General features: G+C 43.1%; 1 protein-coding gene, 1 non-coding gene and 1 pseudogene across 3 annotated transcripts; 1 reads left to right on the top strand and 2 right to left on the bottom strand.

The window, feature by feature from the left end:
* Positions 1-3,785: 3,785 nt before the first annotated feature.
* Positions 3,786-15,061, bottom strand: LOC118712723 (L-lactate dehydrogenase A chain). 2 transcript variants are annotated; one of them, XM_036426755.2, is made up of 8 exons: positions 14,914-15,061; positions 12,744-12,893; positions 10,175-10,292; positions 9,238-9,411; positions 7,841-8,014; positions 7,005-7,122; positions 5,237-5,360; positions 3,786-4,464 (listed from the first exon to the last, which is right to left on the bottom strand). In XM_036426755.2, exons 2-8 carry the CDS (start codon positions 12,867-12,869, stop codon positions 4,300-4,302), a joined length of 999 nt encoding a protein of 332 aa, XP_036282648.1. In that variant the 5' UTR covers positions 12,870-12,893; positions 14,914-15,061; the 3' UTR covers positions 3,786-4,299. The 2 variants fall into 2 exon arrangements, with proteins under 2 accessions (XP_036282648.1, XP_036282647.1); XM_036426754.1 differs by lacking the exon at positions 14,914-15,061 and adding an exon at positions 13,139-13,216.
* Positions 8,036-8,786, top strand: LOC118712726 (annotated as a pseudogene).
* On the bottom strand, positions 12,169-12,300 carry LOC118713840. Its single transcript, XR_004986402.1, has one exon. It is a non-coding gene; the product is annotated as a small nucleolar RNA SNORA9 (small nucleolar RNA).
* Positions 15,062-17,833: the final 2,772 nt, after the last annotated feature.

The raw sequence follows: 17,833 nt of genomic DNA on the forward strand, positions 1-17,833 counted from the left end.
ATTTTATATATGTATATTTTATTGATATTTCACGGAGAGGAAGAAGGGAGAGAGAGAGAGAGCTAGAAACGCCTATGAGAGAGAAACATCGACCAGCTGCCACAACCAATGTACATGCCCTTGACCGGAATCGAACCTGGGACCTTTCAGTCCGCAGACTGATGCTCTACCACTGAGCCAAACAGGCTTTGGTTGGATGTTTCTTTCTCATCAAAGTTCCTCCCTTTCCCTTCCTCTTTCTCTAAAAATCAATAAAAAATGTTTGGTGGTTTTTTTTTTTTTGTTTGTTTGTTTGTTTAAATAAAAGAAGCCCTAGCTGGGCCTGCGGACTTAAGGGTCCCAGGTTCGATCCCAGTTAGGGTTGATCCCCAGTGGGGGACCTGCAGGAGGCAGATGATCAATGATTCTCATCATTGATGTTTCTATTTCTTTCCCTCTCCCTTCCCCTCTGAAATAAAAAATATATATGGCCATGTCTAGTTTTCTAAGAGTGATTTTAATTTATTACACAAAGGGACACAACCTCCTGTGTCATTTTTTGTCATTTGCATTTGAATTTTTTTCAAAATCTAAAGGGTAATTCATTTTCTGTATCAAAGCCTATGATTAGTATAGTTCAGATCATGCAATAACTCTGCTTAAAGCAATAACTCTGCTTCAATAGCTTTCCGTCACACTTAAAAAAGAAAATTGCCCTGGTTTGTGCAGCTCAGTTGGTTGGACGTCCTCCTGTTGCGGGTTCCATCCCCTGGTTGGAGGCATGCAAAAGGCAGCCCATTGATGTTTTGCTCTCACATCACTCTTCTCTCCCTCTTCCTCTCTCTAAAAAAACAAACAAACAAACAAAAAAACAATTTTAAAATAAGGGGGAAAAAATAACTAATTTTTACAATCTATGATACATTTAAATGTGGCCTCCTCACACCTCTGCAACTTCTTCTTAACACACTCTTCATCACACTCTCCGCCCAGCTTTTTCTTTTAAAAAAAAAATAAATCTTTATTGTTCATATTGTTACAAAAGTTCCTCATATTTTTTCCCCTCCACCAGGTTCCCACCCCACCCTCTGCCCTTTCCCCACCCCCCATTGTCCTCATCCAGAGGTGCACAGTTTATGTTCAGTCTCTTCCCGCACCCCCACTCCTCTTTTCCCCGAGAATCATCAGTCCACTCCCCTTCATTACCTCTGACTCTATTATATTCAACAGTTAATATCGTTCAACAGTTAATATGGCTGAGAACTTCTTGCTGTTCCCTATATATGGAAAGTTCTCCCTCAGCCCTTCTCAACGTTGATTGTTCATTTTTAGTTTTGAGCATATATGCCACTTCCTCTAGCTTTCCTTGACCAATGTGTCAACTACCACCATCTCCCTCCTCCTGTTCCTCTTAGGGACTTTAACCTATTGCCAACCCCAAGCAAGCGGTTTCTATGGTGAGCAGGAGTGGCAGCTGTTGTTGATTCTGTACTAAACTTACTTGTGTGCTTTCACAGCAACTCCCTGCCTTTGAACCTCACTTCCATGGGGCTCAGAGGGAGACACTGCTGGCCTCGGTGACCTCCAAATCTAAGCTCTACATCTGCTTCCTACCCCTGCGACCAAACTCCTGTTCTGACTGAAGAAAAGCTCTTCATTCTTGCCCTAGGGGCATTGGCAGGAGCCAGACATTCTCTCTGCCTGAGTGGTTTTCTCTGGTGGCTGTGAGCCAAGCTAACTTACCATTTTGTTACAGAAGAGCCAAATATGCAAGATTTTTGCATATTCCCACACCTACCAAAGTAGGCAGTCTGCAGAGGATTAGAAAGAATATGGCTTTGAAGTCGTGATAGTTTTATTTTCTCAACGTAGATTTTAGTGGGGGAAATATCTGCACACATAGAGAGATAGGCATATCATTCTATATGAAAGGAGGACCATGTTGTCAACTTTCCATTCCCTCTTTTCCTCCCATTAACAGGCAGTTTGTGTGAGATGGCGGCTAAGACCTGCCTAATCCACTTCACGAGGCATTAAAACTAAAATGAGATCATATTCCATTAAAAAGACTCAGGGCTATTCCTTGCCTGGGGCAAAGACACAATGTGTGCCTGGAACACTTACTGTGCCAGAAAGCATGGGAGTTTAACAAGATTAAATCTGAAAAAAATCTATATAAGTTTAACAAGTGTCTCTTAAGCATTATTTTTCAGACATGTTTGTGTAGAATGGCAACCTTTGAACCAGATCATGGTTTGACTACCAGTTAGGGCACATGCCTGGGTTGTGGGCTCAACCCACAATAGGGGCGTGCAGGAAGCAGCTGATCGATGATTGTCTCATCATTGTTTCTCCCTCTCCCTTCCTGTCTAAAGTCAATAAAACATAAAAATAGCCGAAACCGGTTTGGCTCAGTGGATAGAGCGTCGGCCTGCGGACTGAAAGGTCCCGGGTTTGATTCCGGTCAAGGGCATGTACCTTGGTTGCGGGCACATCCCCAACAGGGGGTGTGCAAGAGGCAGCTGATCAATGATTCTCTCTCATTGATGTTTCTAACTCTCTATCCCTCTACCTCTCTGTAAAAAAATCAATATATATTTTTTTAAATAAAAAAAAACAAAAAAAAAAACAGTAGTCCCTCCACTTATCCAGTTTTGCTTTCCATGGTTTTCCATAGTCAAATGTAGTCTGAAAATGTTAATTGGAACATTCCAGAAATTATTCATGTTTTAAATTACACACCATCCTGAGTAGCATGAGGAAATCTTGTGCCATCCAACTTCATCCTGCCTGAGCCATGATAATCCCAGTGTGGAGATTATCCACATGGTACATACTACCCAGTCATTAGTCATTTAGTAGCCATCTTGGTTATCAGCTCAACTATTATAGCGCAGTGCTTATGTTCAAGTAACTCTTATTTGACCTAATGCCACACTCATAACATTTTAGTCTTGGTTTAAATTGTTCTATTTTATTAATTCCTTACTGCTCCTAATTTATTTATTTTTAATATATTTTACTGATTTTTTTTACAGAGAGGAAGGGAGAGAGATAGTTTGAAATATTGATCAGCTCCCTTCTGAAAACCCCTTACTGGGGATGTGCCCTTTACCAAGGTACATGCCCTTGACTGGAATCGAACCTGGACCCTTCAGTCCACACAATCCTATACTCCATCCACTGAGCCAAACTGCTCGGGGCATTGCTCTTAATTATAAATTAAACATTATCATATTCCATATATATGATAAAAAAAATGGTATGCATAGGGTTTGGTATTGTCTGTGGTTTCAAGCATCCACTGGGGGCCTTGGATATATCACCCATAGATAAGGGGGTACTATAGCATTATGTTACTGGTCTCCGAAAACAAAAATTCTATCAAGTTGTATCTTATGTAATACCTTTGGGTTTAGTATATGAAAATAACTGATTAAAATGGAAATGGCACCAAAAGAACCTAATCAATCTAGCCACAGCCTTAATCTGTTAATTCAGATTAAACTAAAGTCTGGTCAATAGTAAATATCCCTTAAAGAAAAAAATCATTGCAGCTCAGTTGGTTAGAGCACCATCCTATTACACCAAGGTTGTGGGTACATTCAATGCCCAGTCAGAGCACATACAAGAAGGAACCAACAATGAGCATATATTAGAACAATAAATAGATGTTTCTTTCTCTCTAAAATCAACCAATAAATAAACAAAAATCGTTGCAGCTGCTCAGGAATAACGAGGTAGCTCCCAATAATGCAATGGATTGTAGCTTTATGATTTTATATGGAAATAAATTAACAGAGTAGTCACTGTTCAAGGTTTATTTGGCATTTTAGTTGGTATGACACTTGGATAGTTGGCTGTATTATTTATATGTAGACTTTTCTTTTTACATTATATGGCAATGTACACTAATCTGATACATACAGTATACAGAATAAGATCCTTTAGGACAGTTATGCACAACATGCAATATTGGATTTACATTGGATCCCAGGATGTGACTGATTGGAGAAAAAGGAACACATTATGTAACACACAATGAACACACATTTAGTCTGAAGGACAACTGTAGTGTGAGCAGCATTGGCAGTGGTGCCTTCGAGGAGGTGGAACTATTTCACACTAACCAGTTTAGGACTACACAAGATAAGGGCCATCCAGCAACAGGATGCAGATGCTGGGTTTTATGAACCATTACTATCTCTATCTTTAGGAAACATGTTCTTAGTCACAGATCAGGAAAAAAGGACAATATGCAATCTCCAACTAAAATCCTGCTGTAACCTAGACAGTGAGGTGGTCTGACATTAGAAGACTTTAAAACTGCAGCTCTTTCTGGATCCCCCACAGTGTGTCTGCACTCTTCTTCAAACGGGCCTCTTCCTCAGATGTCAGAGTCACCTTCACCACATCTGAGATTCCATTCTGTCCCAAGATGCAAGGAACACTAAGGAAGACGTCGTCTTTTATTCCATAGAGACCCTGAAGACAAAATGAGAAATATTGTGTGTTTTTTTCTATACATTTTGGGTCTCCCAAGACTTTTATTCTCTACAATTATGAAACTTATTTGATATAAACGAGTAAGTAGAAATTCCCTTCCAAATTTTCAGTTAGGATGTAATGAACAGTGTAAAATGAAGTCATTAAAATTGCAGGAAGATTTCCATTCTAGATTCTGGCCAGATTGCTCAGTTGATTAGAGAATCATCTAGATATGCTAACGTTGCTGGTTTAATCTCCAGTCAGGGCACATACAAGAAGCAAGCAGTGAGTTCCTAGATAAGTGGAATAGCAAAAAATGTTTCTCTTGCACTATCTCTCTCTGAGATAAATCAAAAAAATTTTTTAAATTGTATTCTAAAAGAAAATCTAAACTATCTATTGCTATTATCACAACTACTTTCCAATTTTTACTGTATATGTATAACACTTTTGGTAACTAACTTGAGTGTGATTTCCATTTTTCCCAAAAGAAGAAATTCTGTTTCTTTAGTCTTTCACTCATTTGAACATAACTGAATAGATTTTAAGTCAACAAATTATTAAATATCTATGTGCTAAACATTGTGCTTGTGTACATTAATCTTAATGCTTGCCCATGTTTCTTCCAAAAAAGAAACTTGCAGGTGTATTAATTTCTTAAATCAATAACTGTGGACGCACATTAATCTAATTGCTTTCTCAAAAGAAATCGTTTTTTAAAAATGTAAATAATGACATTCAAGTACAACATATCACTACATAGACCTACCTTAATCATGGTGGAAATTGGGTGCACCCGCCTAAGATTCTTCATCATACTTTCTGCTAAATCTGCCACAGATAGGCCAATGGCCCAGGATGTATAGCCTTTCAGTTTGATCACCTCATAAGCACTGTAGGGTAGGAAATCACAGGGAAGGGCAAGAAAAAATAAGTAGAAGAAACAAACAAAAACAATACACAAAGTGAACATAAACTTTATAGTGAATGAGAGGACTGGTGCATGAGATTAATGTACTCAGAGGGGTCCCTCAGCCCAGCCTGTGCCCTTTTGCAGCCCAGGAGCCCTCAGGGGATTTCTACCTGCCTGCTTACACCCACTCACCGGGAGATCGGACCTAAGCTGTCAATCAGACATCTCTCAGCCCTAGAGGCCACAGGGAGTGGGCCTAAGCCACAGTCAGCCGGCCTTAGCACTGCCAAGGAGGTAGGAGAGGCTTCCGCCACCGCCACTGCACTGGCAGCTGTCCGCCTGGCTTGTGGCTGAGCAGAGCTCCCCCTGCGGGAGTGCACTGACCACCAGGGGGCAGCACCTGCATTGAGTGTCTGCTCCCTGGTGGTCAGTGCACATCATAGTCATAGCAACTGGTCGGTCTGCCATTAGGGTCAATTTGCATTTTACCCTTTTATTATATAGGATTATTATATGTGTATATATAATATACACATATAATATATAATATACACACAAGAGTAGACCTTTTGCCCTAGCCAGTTTGGCTCAGTGGATAGAACATTGGACTGCGGACTGAAGGATCCCAGGTTGTGGGCTCAGTATCCAGTAGGAGGTGTGCAGGAGGCAGCCCATCAATGATTCCCTCTCATCATTGATGTTTCTATCTCTCTCTTCCTCTCCCTTCCTATCTGAAATTAATAATATGTTAAAAAAAAAATAACAAGAGTAGACCTTTCCATATATACAAGGATATTATGTATAGGGATGTTCACAATAGTATTGCCAGCAATAGCAAAAATCTGACAAGCCCAATTCTCTCCAAAAGAATGAATAAACTATGGTATACTCATTCATTGAAATATTACATAACTACCAGAATAACTATAGTACCTTCCAACAAAATATATGATTCTTTAAGATATAACATTGGACTTAAAATAAATCCAAGAATATATAAACATGCTTACTTAGGATTATCTCAAAAGTGTTAAGGGGTGAGTGAGAGAAGCAGAGAATTCACTCATTTCCAAGCACCAGTGGACTGGACTTAATTTAACTTAATAATTTATAATATAAGCAGAAAGATTTATCATGCTATAATTTGGGAATTATAGCAAAACTGGTAGCCAAAACCAGTTTGGCTCAGTGAATAGAGCGTCGGCCTACAGACTGAAGGGTCCCAGGTTCGATTCCGGTCAAGGGCATGTACTTTGGTTACGGGCACATCCCCAGTATGGGGTGTGCAAGAAGCAGCTGATCAATGATTCTCTCTCACTGATGTTTCTAACTCTCTATCCCTCTCTCTTCCTCTCTGTAAAAAAATCAATAAAATATATTTTAAAAAAAAGATAAGACTGTAACATTAATAAATGTCTATAATTTTTTAATATCTTTACCTCTTTATAGTATGATCTTTAACAGGGCTTTAGAAAACAAGTTTTCTCTCTAACAAAATATACTCAAATGCATATACTACTAAACTTTTAAAATTTAAATACAAACAATAAAGTTTATATACTAAAAAAAAACCCAAACCAATAAAGTTTAATCTCCCATGCTGCCAAATTATGAGACATATTACCTGTCAACCACCTGCTTGTGAACTTGTTTCCACTGTTCCTTGTCTGTATCAGTGCCTAACTCAGGGTGCAGATTCTTTAGGGCGACTCCAGCAACATTCACTCCACTCCATACAGGCACTAAAAGGAACAGTACAAAATTCACTTATTTCCATGCATCAGTCAGCAACTAGTAATTCCGACCCATTTTTCTATATAATTCTCTTTTATCTGGGGAGTATTACTCCTTTTAGTAGATTCTCAAGACTACACTACCTAAAATAAAAAGAAAAGAAAAAAGAAAAAAGACTGCAATACCCTTACTTTTAGATTTCCATTTGTTTATATTTTATTATAAAAGAATTTCTACAATATTCTAACCTATTTTCCTAACCTACTGGGATGCTTAATAGACATATACTGGAATATAAAGATAGTATAAGATTGTGAGGATAATTATCTTGGCATAAGGAACTGAGAATCTGAAAAAATTATAACATTTCTACTGTGATAATAGGATTTTTTCAACCTCTCCATTTGATTTAATTAACCTTTTCAGGGCCAAACAGTGCAGGTCTATTATAAGCAGCTATGATATTAAGTGACTGAGGTCTTAGGTAACATGTCCATGGTTAAGAAGTACAATAAATTTCATTCCCCATCCTGCACGCCAGGTAAATGTCATGTAAGATGGCTAAAATCTTAACAATTCTTAACATTGTTACACAAAAAATAGATTTCTGAAAATGATTCTATCTTGATGAATGGATATCTGATTTAGGCTCCAATTTAATAAAACTGTCAATTTTTTTTTACACAATCTTTTTGAAAACAGAAAGAGGAAATAAGGCAAGCTTACCACTAGAGTCTCCATGCTCCCCAAGGACCCACCCATGACAGCTTAATGGGTGGACTCCCAGCCTCTCCCCCATCAGGTATCGGAACCGGGCTGAATCCAGATTGCAACCACTTCCAATAACACGGTTTTTGGGAAAGCCGCTTAACTTCCAAGCCACATAGGTCAAGATATCCACTGTGAAGAAAGCATTTAGACAAAGATACCAGGTGAATGATTCGATAATGATTAGCTACTGAAGACATATGGCGGAGGCCTGCCTGAGCTTTGCTGCTGCCGGTATAGCCACTGCCTTTGCCTACACCTCCACCATGCTGCCCTACATCAGGGTCTACTTCCCTGTTTGAGGGTGCTGCGAGGCCATCACGTGCTGCTGGCTGACCAGGGTCAGAGCTGGAAGGAAGAGGTGGCGACTAAGGAGACCTGGCTGCAGGGCTCCCTCAAGACCTCCTGTCTGTACAGGCAGTTCCCCAAGTTCCAAGGCAGAGACCTCACCCTGTACCAGTCCAGGGCTACCCTTTACCACCTAAGCTGCTCCCCTTGGGCTACATGGGAAAGACCTTCACGAGGCAATCCTGGTAGGCGTGGTGAATGACAGCATGGAGAACCTCTGCTGCAAATACATCACCTTCATCTACACCAACTAACAGGCAGGCAAGAAGGACTATGTGGAGGAACTGTCTGGGCACCTGAAGTCTTTTGAGACCTCGCTGTCCAGAACCATGGGTAACATGATGATTTCCTTCGCAGACTACAACCTGCTGGACTTGCTCCTGAATCACCAGCCCCTGGCCACCACTGCCTGGACTCCTTCCCCCTGCTCTTGGCCTACCTGGCTCTCCTAAGTGCCTGGCCCAAACTCAAGGTCTTCCTGGCTTTCCCCCAGCACGTAAACCTCCCATCAACACCATAGGAGACAGGGAGGGCTTGTGCCATCCTCAGCAGGTGGCAGGGGTTGCCTGCCTCCCTTTCCTAAGGACCAATAAAACTTTCAAGAGAGAGAAAAAGACATATGGACCTGTATGGATCTTGACTATGATCGTGGTCAATGTTTTTGTTAATATTTGTAAACCTCTATAATATGTATAATATAGCAAAACATTAAGTATTCAAGAAATGTAATTTAATTAAAATAAGCTGTGCATCAATTGGGAATATCACATTAGCCATAAACTCATACCTTAGCCAAGGTCTTCTTGCACTAATTTAAAGTTCCAACTACATTCAGAGGCATTGTATCCTATTCCCTTTCATGCTTTAAATTTAACAATTTTACAAAAAGAAAAATCCATTCCCAGGAAGAAAGTGAAAGATGAGAAGTAAATATGTGTATACAGAATATAAAGTATACTATCAGTTTTACTCTAGCTCATCTATTGTTACGCAATTAATAACCTCACCTGGATTGGAAACAACAAGCAATTTGCAGTTGGGGCTGTATTTTACAACATTAGGAATGATGAATTTAAAGATGTTCACGTTTCGCTGGACCAAATTAAGGCGGCTTTCTCCCTCTTGTTGACGAGCCCCAGCTGTGATAATAACCAGCTTGGAGTTTGCAGTCACACAATAGTCTAGACAACAGAAAACAATAATTAGATTAAGGCCTTTAAGAGATTTCCGATACCTCGCTGGCAAAACATTTTTCCATCAACTTTTTTGGGGGGACAGCGGTTTGTACATGTGGCAGAAAAAAGACCTTAATGCCCCTCAGACTTCTCTCCTTTAGTTTCTGGAGTTTTATGTTGGTGACCACTAACATGGATGAAAAGTACATTAATTCCCCCTTCTTGTTTTGGTCACATTGTGACTTTATCTAACTACAACTGAGGGGAGCTGGAAAGAAAAAAAACTTAATAGATTCTCATATCAAATGCGATACATTGCCAAATTTTTGGCCACCTGAGCTCAATGCTCATACTCTTCCATACTCCTGCTCTACTTAAATACTTAATTGTGGTCATATTAGCCCAGGAACAGGCTCTCTTTAAAAAAAAAAAAAAAAGCAGAGGCAGCCTTACAATTGTCAGGTGCATCTTGCTTCTAGATCCCTATGGCACAGGATGGTTAAGTGAGGGAGGAAGAAAATGAAGGAAGATACCTATCAGGTAAGTTGACAATGATTTTCAAGTGTCAAACCACATTATTATTATTATGTTAGTGTGCAAAAGAAAGTACGGAAAGTAAATAAATTGAAACTTCCATATCAGTAGGTACTGATGCAAAATTGTTCAAAAGCTCTCTTATCCTGTATAAAAAAAACTGTTTGAAGAGCTAAGATTTTGAACTTGATAAACAATTAAGTCTAGCATGGACTATAAGTATGTTGAAATTAACCTTTGCCAGAGACAATCTTTGGTGTTTTAAGGAAAAGGCTGCCATGTTGGAGATCCATCATTTCTCCCTTTAATTTGTCTTCCATGACATCAACAAGAGCAAGTTCATCTGCCAAGTCCTAAAAGACAAAATTTTTCATTAAAATTGCTTCCAAAGGTACCACCTCAAAAATAAAACATTTTCAAAAACAATGAAAATCAAACTTGCTACTTCCAAATCTTTAGATGGGCCTGCAAAATTTCCATATTTCTGGCATGTTAAAATAGGACATTGGATTGGTAATGTTTAGGAGAATGGTCAATTATGTAAAACTGAGCTACTCTTTCAAATTCAGTTTCACACATTGATTTTAGGTTGTTACTTATTAAATAGGTGATAATGACCAGTATTAAGACTTAAAATTAGCCCTAGCAGGTTTGACTCAGTGGATAGTGTTGGCCTGCAGACTGAAGAGTCCTGGGTGGGTTCGATTCTGGTCAAGGGCACAGGCTCAGGTTGTGGGTTCGATCCCCAGTGAGGGGCATGCAGGAGGCAGGAGATCAATGATTCTCTCTCATCACTGATGTTTCTATTTTTCTCCCTCTCCCTTCCTCTCTGAAATCAATAAAAATATATATATATTTTAAAATACTTAGAATTAAAAAGTGATATTCTGGATCATTCCCTGGTTATGTTTCCATATTATTAAAGAGCTATAACAACTTTACATACATAGGCTTCTGCATTCTAAATTATTCATGAAAAATATCCTTTCAGTTCAACATATAAAAGTCCTTAGGTGCATCTGACCAGGAGCACCAACAATAGTTTTAATACAAATAGGATATGACTGTCATAACCAAAGAGGTTGTACTAGCTGAGCTGCAGATCTACCCCCAAATCATCTACAGTGTAATGAGTGGTCTGGCAGGTACTCTTACCCACACCTGAATTAGAGGGCACCAATGAAAAAGACCATAGGTAGTGCAGGAAAAACAGATGGCATCCATTTCTGATTCAGTGGTGGAAGGAATAGGAGTTGGAATACTTTGTGGCCTTTCCTAAAACTCAGATAGAGCAACTAGGTTGCTCTGCAACATCTGCATAGCTCATTTCTGCTTTCAATCCTTTCCTGTTTAGAAGCCAGAATTCATAATGTCATTTATATATTTATATTAAATTCATTGCAGTCCCATCCTATATAATAAAACCCTAAGTGTCCAGTCATCCATTCAACCATTGAAAGCTTAATATGCTAATGATATGCTAAGGCCATTCAACTGCTCACTATGATGTGCACTGACCACCAGAGGGCATACAGTCAACCGGTACATGAGCTTGTTGCTGGGGTCCAGCCAATCCAGACTAAGCCAGATGAACCTGACAGGCCCTGGAGCCCTCCCTCCTGTGGTCCCTCCCAGGCTGGCCAACTTTCTGCATTCCTCCCCAGCCCCAATCATGCACTGGTGGGGTCCCTTGGCCTGGCCTGCGCCCTCTCACAATCCGGGACCCTGCGGGGGATATTGGAGAGCTGGTTTCGGCCTGATCCCGCAGGCCAGGCTGAGGGACCCAAATGATGCACGAATTTGTTGGCTAATAAGATCATAAAGATTTTAAGTATACATTTCTATGATACATGATGTATATATTCTATTGTGTGCCTACCACTCTTATTAGGAACTCAAAATCTGAACTTAAAAAATACTTTAATACTATAAGTTGCTTCAATTTCGGTTTTATATAAACCAGGCTTGACTATAGTAAAATATGCTTTTTATTCATTCACACACTTTTTTCTTCTAATTAAACTTTAGCTTCCAAAATTAATACTAAAATTGCTCTCCAAGTAGAGGGCCAATGGTGACTTACATGGGAGCAAGACTTAAGATTTCCCACAGTCAAAAATAAAATTTAAAAATTATTATTATTTTTTTTTAGATAGGGAAGACATTATTTATTTTTTTTGTTTTGTGTTTTGTTCGTTTTCATTTTGCTTTTTTTTTTTTTTTTTTTGAGACTGTCTGAAATTTCTATAACCTTGTTCTGAATGCAGCAGAGCAAGGCCTCAAACCATTCCAAAATGTTCTCGCAAGCTCTGTAGGAATGCACAGGGTCACTGCAGACCCAAGCACGCTGGAGGCTTGCAGAAAATTTTTTTTTTAAATAAAATAAAATAGTAAAAAAATAAAAACATCCATCCTCTATTGACAAAAAAAAAAAAAAAAAAAAAAACCCACATTCAGTGTGACTTTCATTTTACCATAGTATATATCATTTCACTTCAAAAATTACCTTAAAATAATTTTAGCTTGTTTAAAAGGACTCTTTCATTTGTAAGCAATTCATGCATGTTAATACAGAAGAGTGAATTTAAGAAACTGTGTTGCTAGCCTAATAACCTTGATTTTTTTGTTGTTCTGATATCCTTTTGGCATAGCATATTTCAAAAGTTTATTTCACATAAAGTTCTTTGAAATGAGTGCATGAACCTCAATATTTGTATATACAATGTGATCATGCAACTATTAGGGAGTAGAGGAGTGGGTGGGGTCAAGTTATCCTTGCCTTCCGGTAATGGACTCTCACTTACCTTCATCAAGATACTGATGGCACAAGCCATGCCAACAGCACCAACCCCAACGACTGTAATCTTATTCTGGGGGCTCTGTTCTTCCTTAAGAAGGTTCACAATCAGCTGATCCTTGAGTGTTGCCATTTTGGACTTGGAACCAAAAGGAACCTATGGGGATGGGGAAACATGAACTGTCATCGCACACTTATTAAACCAAAAGATGTTCGGAAATAGCTTATTTTCACTTCCTTTTGGGGTACGTGCCACTAGAAATCACAAGGAATGACTAAAAAGGGGGAAGAGGAAAAACCCAAAGATAGCCAGAGGAGAGTTGGAAGGCCTAAGGCCAGGATCTGGCCTAGCCTAGCCTGGCCTGGCCTGGCTAGGAAAACTTGGGTGTGGAAAAACCTCACCTTCGTATGTATAACTAATATTGACGTCTGAGTGTAAGTACGGCCTCCTGAGTGTTCAGCCATCTTGCTCTATTAATCCCAAGCTGGGCCGGCCTTTCCTCAGACAAGATCACTAAGAGCGGTCTACTCCAGAGGTACGTGCAAAAAGTACCCTTAACTGCTTAACTGCCTCCTACCCAACCCGGAGGCGGCGAGGCGGGCAGGGAGCTCTGCTCATGCGCGCTCACTCATCTCCCTCCCCTCCCCCGTTCCAGGGCAGATCAGACTGACTGCCGGGTCCCAGGCAGGAGCCCTCGGGTAGCAACACCCAGACCCGGAAGATTAGCAGCTGTCCCCTCCCCCACCCGCCGGCCCCGAGCACTTGGGGCGCTTGCGCATTTCAAAGAGCTGGGAATGGACTAGTGGTCCGGAGGCCGAGGGCTGTAGAGAGGTGGGTTAGCGGAAAAGATTAGAAACTATCCCGCCCTTAGGGTCAGAGTGCGCCAGCTCCGAATCAGACTTTGGACTTAGAGCTCCGAAGCAGGCATGAGCCACGTGAAGCCCGGCTGGCAGCCTCCTGGGCCTGGCGTAGGGCCAGAGCCAGACTCTGCATCCCAATACCAGGGGCTGCTCACCAGCCCTGCAGGGAGGTGCCCGGGGGTGGCTTCTGCAGTGACCCTTGTTGCAAAGGAGCGAGGCCTGGTATAAGGAAATATTTTGTCAGCACAGGAAGTGAGGAAATAGCTTCAGAGCTTGAGGCCTGGAGCCCTAGTAGTGTTCGTACTTGGTGGAACCCTCCATTTCCAGAGCTTGAGAGGAAACACACATTAGGCTGTTACTCTAACCCGGCCCTGCATTCACTGGATCTAGTAGTTTTGACAGCGTTCCAAAGGGCAAATATCCAAGAGGGCTTACACAGGCAAGCAGCCCGGGGTCGCCAGGCTGGAATCGGGTCTCTCCTTACAAATCCCTGCTATTTCTGGACAGCCTTGGGAGGTTCCTGCAGCCTGGCAGGGGGAAAGGGGCAGTTCTGCCTCTCTCTAGAGACCTCCTGGCTCCACCATCAAACACCTAAGCTCCGGGCTCCAGCGCTTCCTCCCATGTGGGGACACGTGTGGGAGAGGAGGAAGCTCTGCAGAAAGAGGGACTACTCCCCAACTCTGCTACCTACTGTGACCTTACAGATGCCCCATCCTCTCCCAGGCTCCGGGTGGTTCTCCTCTCCACGGACCGTGTGAAACGCGGGAGGGCTGACGCACGGCGCTAAGCATAGGAAATGAGATTGGCGCAAAGAGCGCTCTGCAAGCTACAGGCAGCGGCCACTCCCAGGGAGCCCACGTCTCCAGAGCCCCGGGGTTAAAATCCGACTTGGGAAGGGGCTGCTCGGCAGCTTCCTGGCTTCCAGGAACCCCACCCAGGCTGCTGAGGCTTTCTTTGGCTCCATGGGGTGCGCCGTTGGCCGAGTTCCAGCCCAGAGGTTCACCCCACCCTTCAGACCCCTTCTCGTCCTGCATCACCTGGACTTCCCGCCCCAGGTTAGGGGCGGCCACCTCCTGGGTTCCCCAGCCGGGCCGGATGCCATAGTGCCCACTGAGAGCAAAAGCTGAGGGCCCATTTAGAGCAAAAACCACCGCCCAGGTCCCCCCACTAGGCTTCTGGAAAGCAGCGCCTACATCCCCAGGGAGCAGGGACTTGCTCAGCCGCTAAGCCTGAGCAGGTAGCGCCAGGCCACCGAGGCCCGGGCCGGCTCGCTTGCCCGCCCCATCGGGCGCAGAGCGCGCCGGGCCCTACCGTACCGGGAGCGCACGGGGGCGGCGGGCGTCGGCGGCAAGCGAGTGGGATCCGGACTTGGTGGCCGCAGCTCCGGTACTTTGAGCCTCGCTCGGGAGGGGCCTTAAATGGAAGGGTGGGGCTGACGTCAGGGGGGGCGGGGAGCGAGGGAGCGGGGAGCCGGGCGGACGTGCGGGAACCCACGTGTGGGTCGGGCTGGGGGCGGGCTCCCGGCCGGGCCGGGCAGGGAAGAGGCCCTGGCGGCGCGCGCAGCCAGACGGACCCCACAAGCAGACCCACGTGCGCTGGCCGCCCAGAGGCGCTTGGCCCTACGATCACAAAAACCCCCAAAGACCTCAGCCGGAGCCACCAGCTGCAGTCAGTTCTACCCTCTATTTCCTCCTCCATAAAATGTGGAGTTTGCCCACAGAGAAGGCTGGATTTGAATCTTGGTTTCCCTGTGCCCAGGTCATCTGGCATGAGATAGTCACTCGGCAACTATTTGTTGAAAGAAAACGCCTAGCATAGCGTCAGTCTATTTTTCTCACCTAAGTCGAATGATCTCCAAAAGCTGACCTGCTTTTTCCCCGCTGCTAAACCGTCTAAGCCCCACAGCTCACAGCGAGGACCCAGCCTCTATGCTCTGCTCTCCCTACTGGCCTACCCAACCCAGCACCTAGCATTCCAACCACACCCAAGAGCTGTCAACGTCATTTGTTTGTTTTTTATGGTTTTGTTTTCAAACGTGTTATTTTTACCACCATCCCAAGCCTTTGCTCAGGCGGGTTCTTTTGCCTGGCCTGCCTTCCTCTTCCTTCTCCTCTTTAAACTACCAAACTCCCGGTCCGCCCCCTAACCGCCCCACCCCATACACCCACAGCTTCGGTACAACCCTCCTATCTGCTTCTACCTCACTGGTCTGAGCATCCCTCAAACCCTCCGGCAGTAGAGGGTTCTGCTCTCCTACCTGACAGTGAGTCCCAGGGCATAAGTGAGTCTATTTCCTCCCTGCACCTGGGGCATCACCTAAGCACCCAGCTCCAAGAACAATCCATACGTTGTGAGTTTCTTGGTTGTGAAGGGAAGATTCTAACCTCCTCTCTAGAAAAGCCAGGCTTCTCTCAACCATGTTCTAACAGTGTTCCCATCACTCTAAGGCCCAGAAACCTAGGCGCTCACAGAAACGCACAGCTGGCAGGGCTGAGGGCCAGCCTCAGGTTCTCTAGGGTTCCTCAGGGCAGGGCAGATTGCAACAGTGTCTGTGGCTCCCCCAATGTTTGCAACAATGTCCTCATCCAGTTAGGGCTGGGCCCCTGCCTGCCAAAGATGACCACAGCTGCTGGGAAGAGGAGGCCAGCGCTCAGAGAGCGGGTATAGGCTAAGGAGACAGGTAAGAACCCTCACCAAAAGGGCTCTGAAGATAATTTGGGCAAGGAGTTGCTGTCCCCTAAATTAAAACACTTAACAATAGCTCACTCCAAGCACACTTCCCTTTTCTTATGCAGAACAATAAGTAGCCTCTAACTCTGCAAATAGGAACAAAATAAATACCATTTAATGAGCACCTCCTATGTGTCAGACAGCAAGCTAGGCAATCCCCACGCTCACCTTCACTTTAATTCTTTGTAACAGTCATAATTATCTCCATTTTTTTCCAGATAAGGAAACTGAGGCTAAAAGAGATTAATGACTTTGCCAAGGTCACAGAACTAATAAGATTTCAGCAGGTACTTAACCCAGGACTGACTTCACTCCAAAGTGTGTGATTTTTTTCTTTTCTTTATATGATGTCCCTCCCCAACTCCTTGACTCCCCACTCCACAAAGGTGAAGAAATTATGTAGGGATGTTCAAGCCAGACCCATCTTCAGAAAGTTGTTTTCAGTGAGAGACAGTGGGTATCAGTGAGCATTTCTGCCTTAACTGAGAGATTGATTTTTTCCCATCACCAGGTGGGAATTATACCACCAGCTTTCCTGAGTCTCCATTTAACAGATAATGTCAGATCCACCATAATCATTCCATGAGCCAATTCTTTACATTAAATCTCATTTTACACACACACACACACACACACACACACACACACACACTGTTTCTCTGAAGAACCCTGACTATTGAAATAAAAAGAATTTCTGTAGTAAAGCCAAAGCAGAGGGAGGTTGGGGGGGAGAGGGTGGGTCAGGAAACACTGTTTCAAAGGGCAAAACAGACTTCTCAACCTAAGGGCTCCTTGTTGAGATGGGTGTCCTCTTTAAAAGAGAAAATCTCACAAAAGTGGTTTGATCAGGGTATCCTTGGCCTCAGAGAATGGATGCTGCTCAGCACCCAATACAAGATTTTTCTAAAATGGACCAACAATGCTGTCCACCCAAAACAGCGCTGATTCAGTCCTCCATTCCCTAAGCGTTTGTCACACTCCTCCTCAAGAGGGTTCAGTGGTTCCTCATTCCATTTTATTCCAGAATAAAATCCAAATTCCTTGGAAAGGCACGCAAGGCCCTCCACGACCCAGTGCCCACATGCCCTCTCTTGCCTTATCTCCTATTTGCCTTCGTGCTTCCTGTATGCCAGTCCCAAGGCTCCTTACCACATTGCCCAAATGTGCCAGGTGCATCCACCTAGGCTGTTCCTTCGACCCGAATGTTCTCCCTCTTGCCACCATCTCTGCCCACCCAAACCCCACATCTCCATAGGCCAATACTGTTCCTCGGGCTCGATATTAAATTGATTCTTATAACTGTGCATCTCTTTCTCACTGTCAGCTCCTCATGGACAGAAATGCTCTCATTTGTCTCCATATCCCTAGCATATGCACTTATTTGTTTAATAGATGTATTTTTAATTACGTGCCCGTTATGTAAATGGTACTGTGTTAGGTGGTGGGAATACAAAAAACGAGTGAGGTAAATTAACAAGCCTTCAAAGACTTACCGTTTAGTGGGGG

The sequence above is a fragment of the Pipistrellus kuhlii genome, unplaced genomic scaffold (assembly GCF_014108245.1).
Source record: "Pipistrellus kuhlii isolate mPipKuh1 unplaced genomic scaffold, mPipKuh1.p scaffold_m20_p_9, whole genome shotgun sequence".
Classification (NCBI taxonomy): Eukaryota; Metazoa; Chordata; class Mammalia; order Chiroptera; family Vespertilionidae; genus Pipistrellus; species Pipistrellus kuhlii.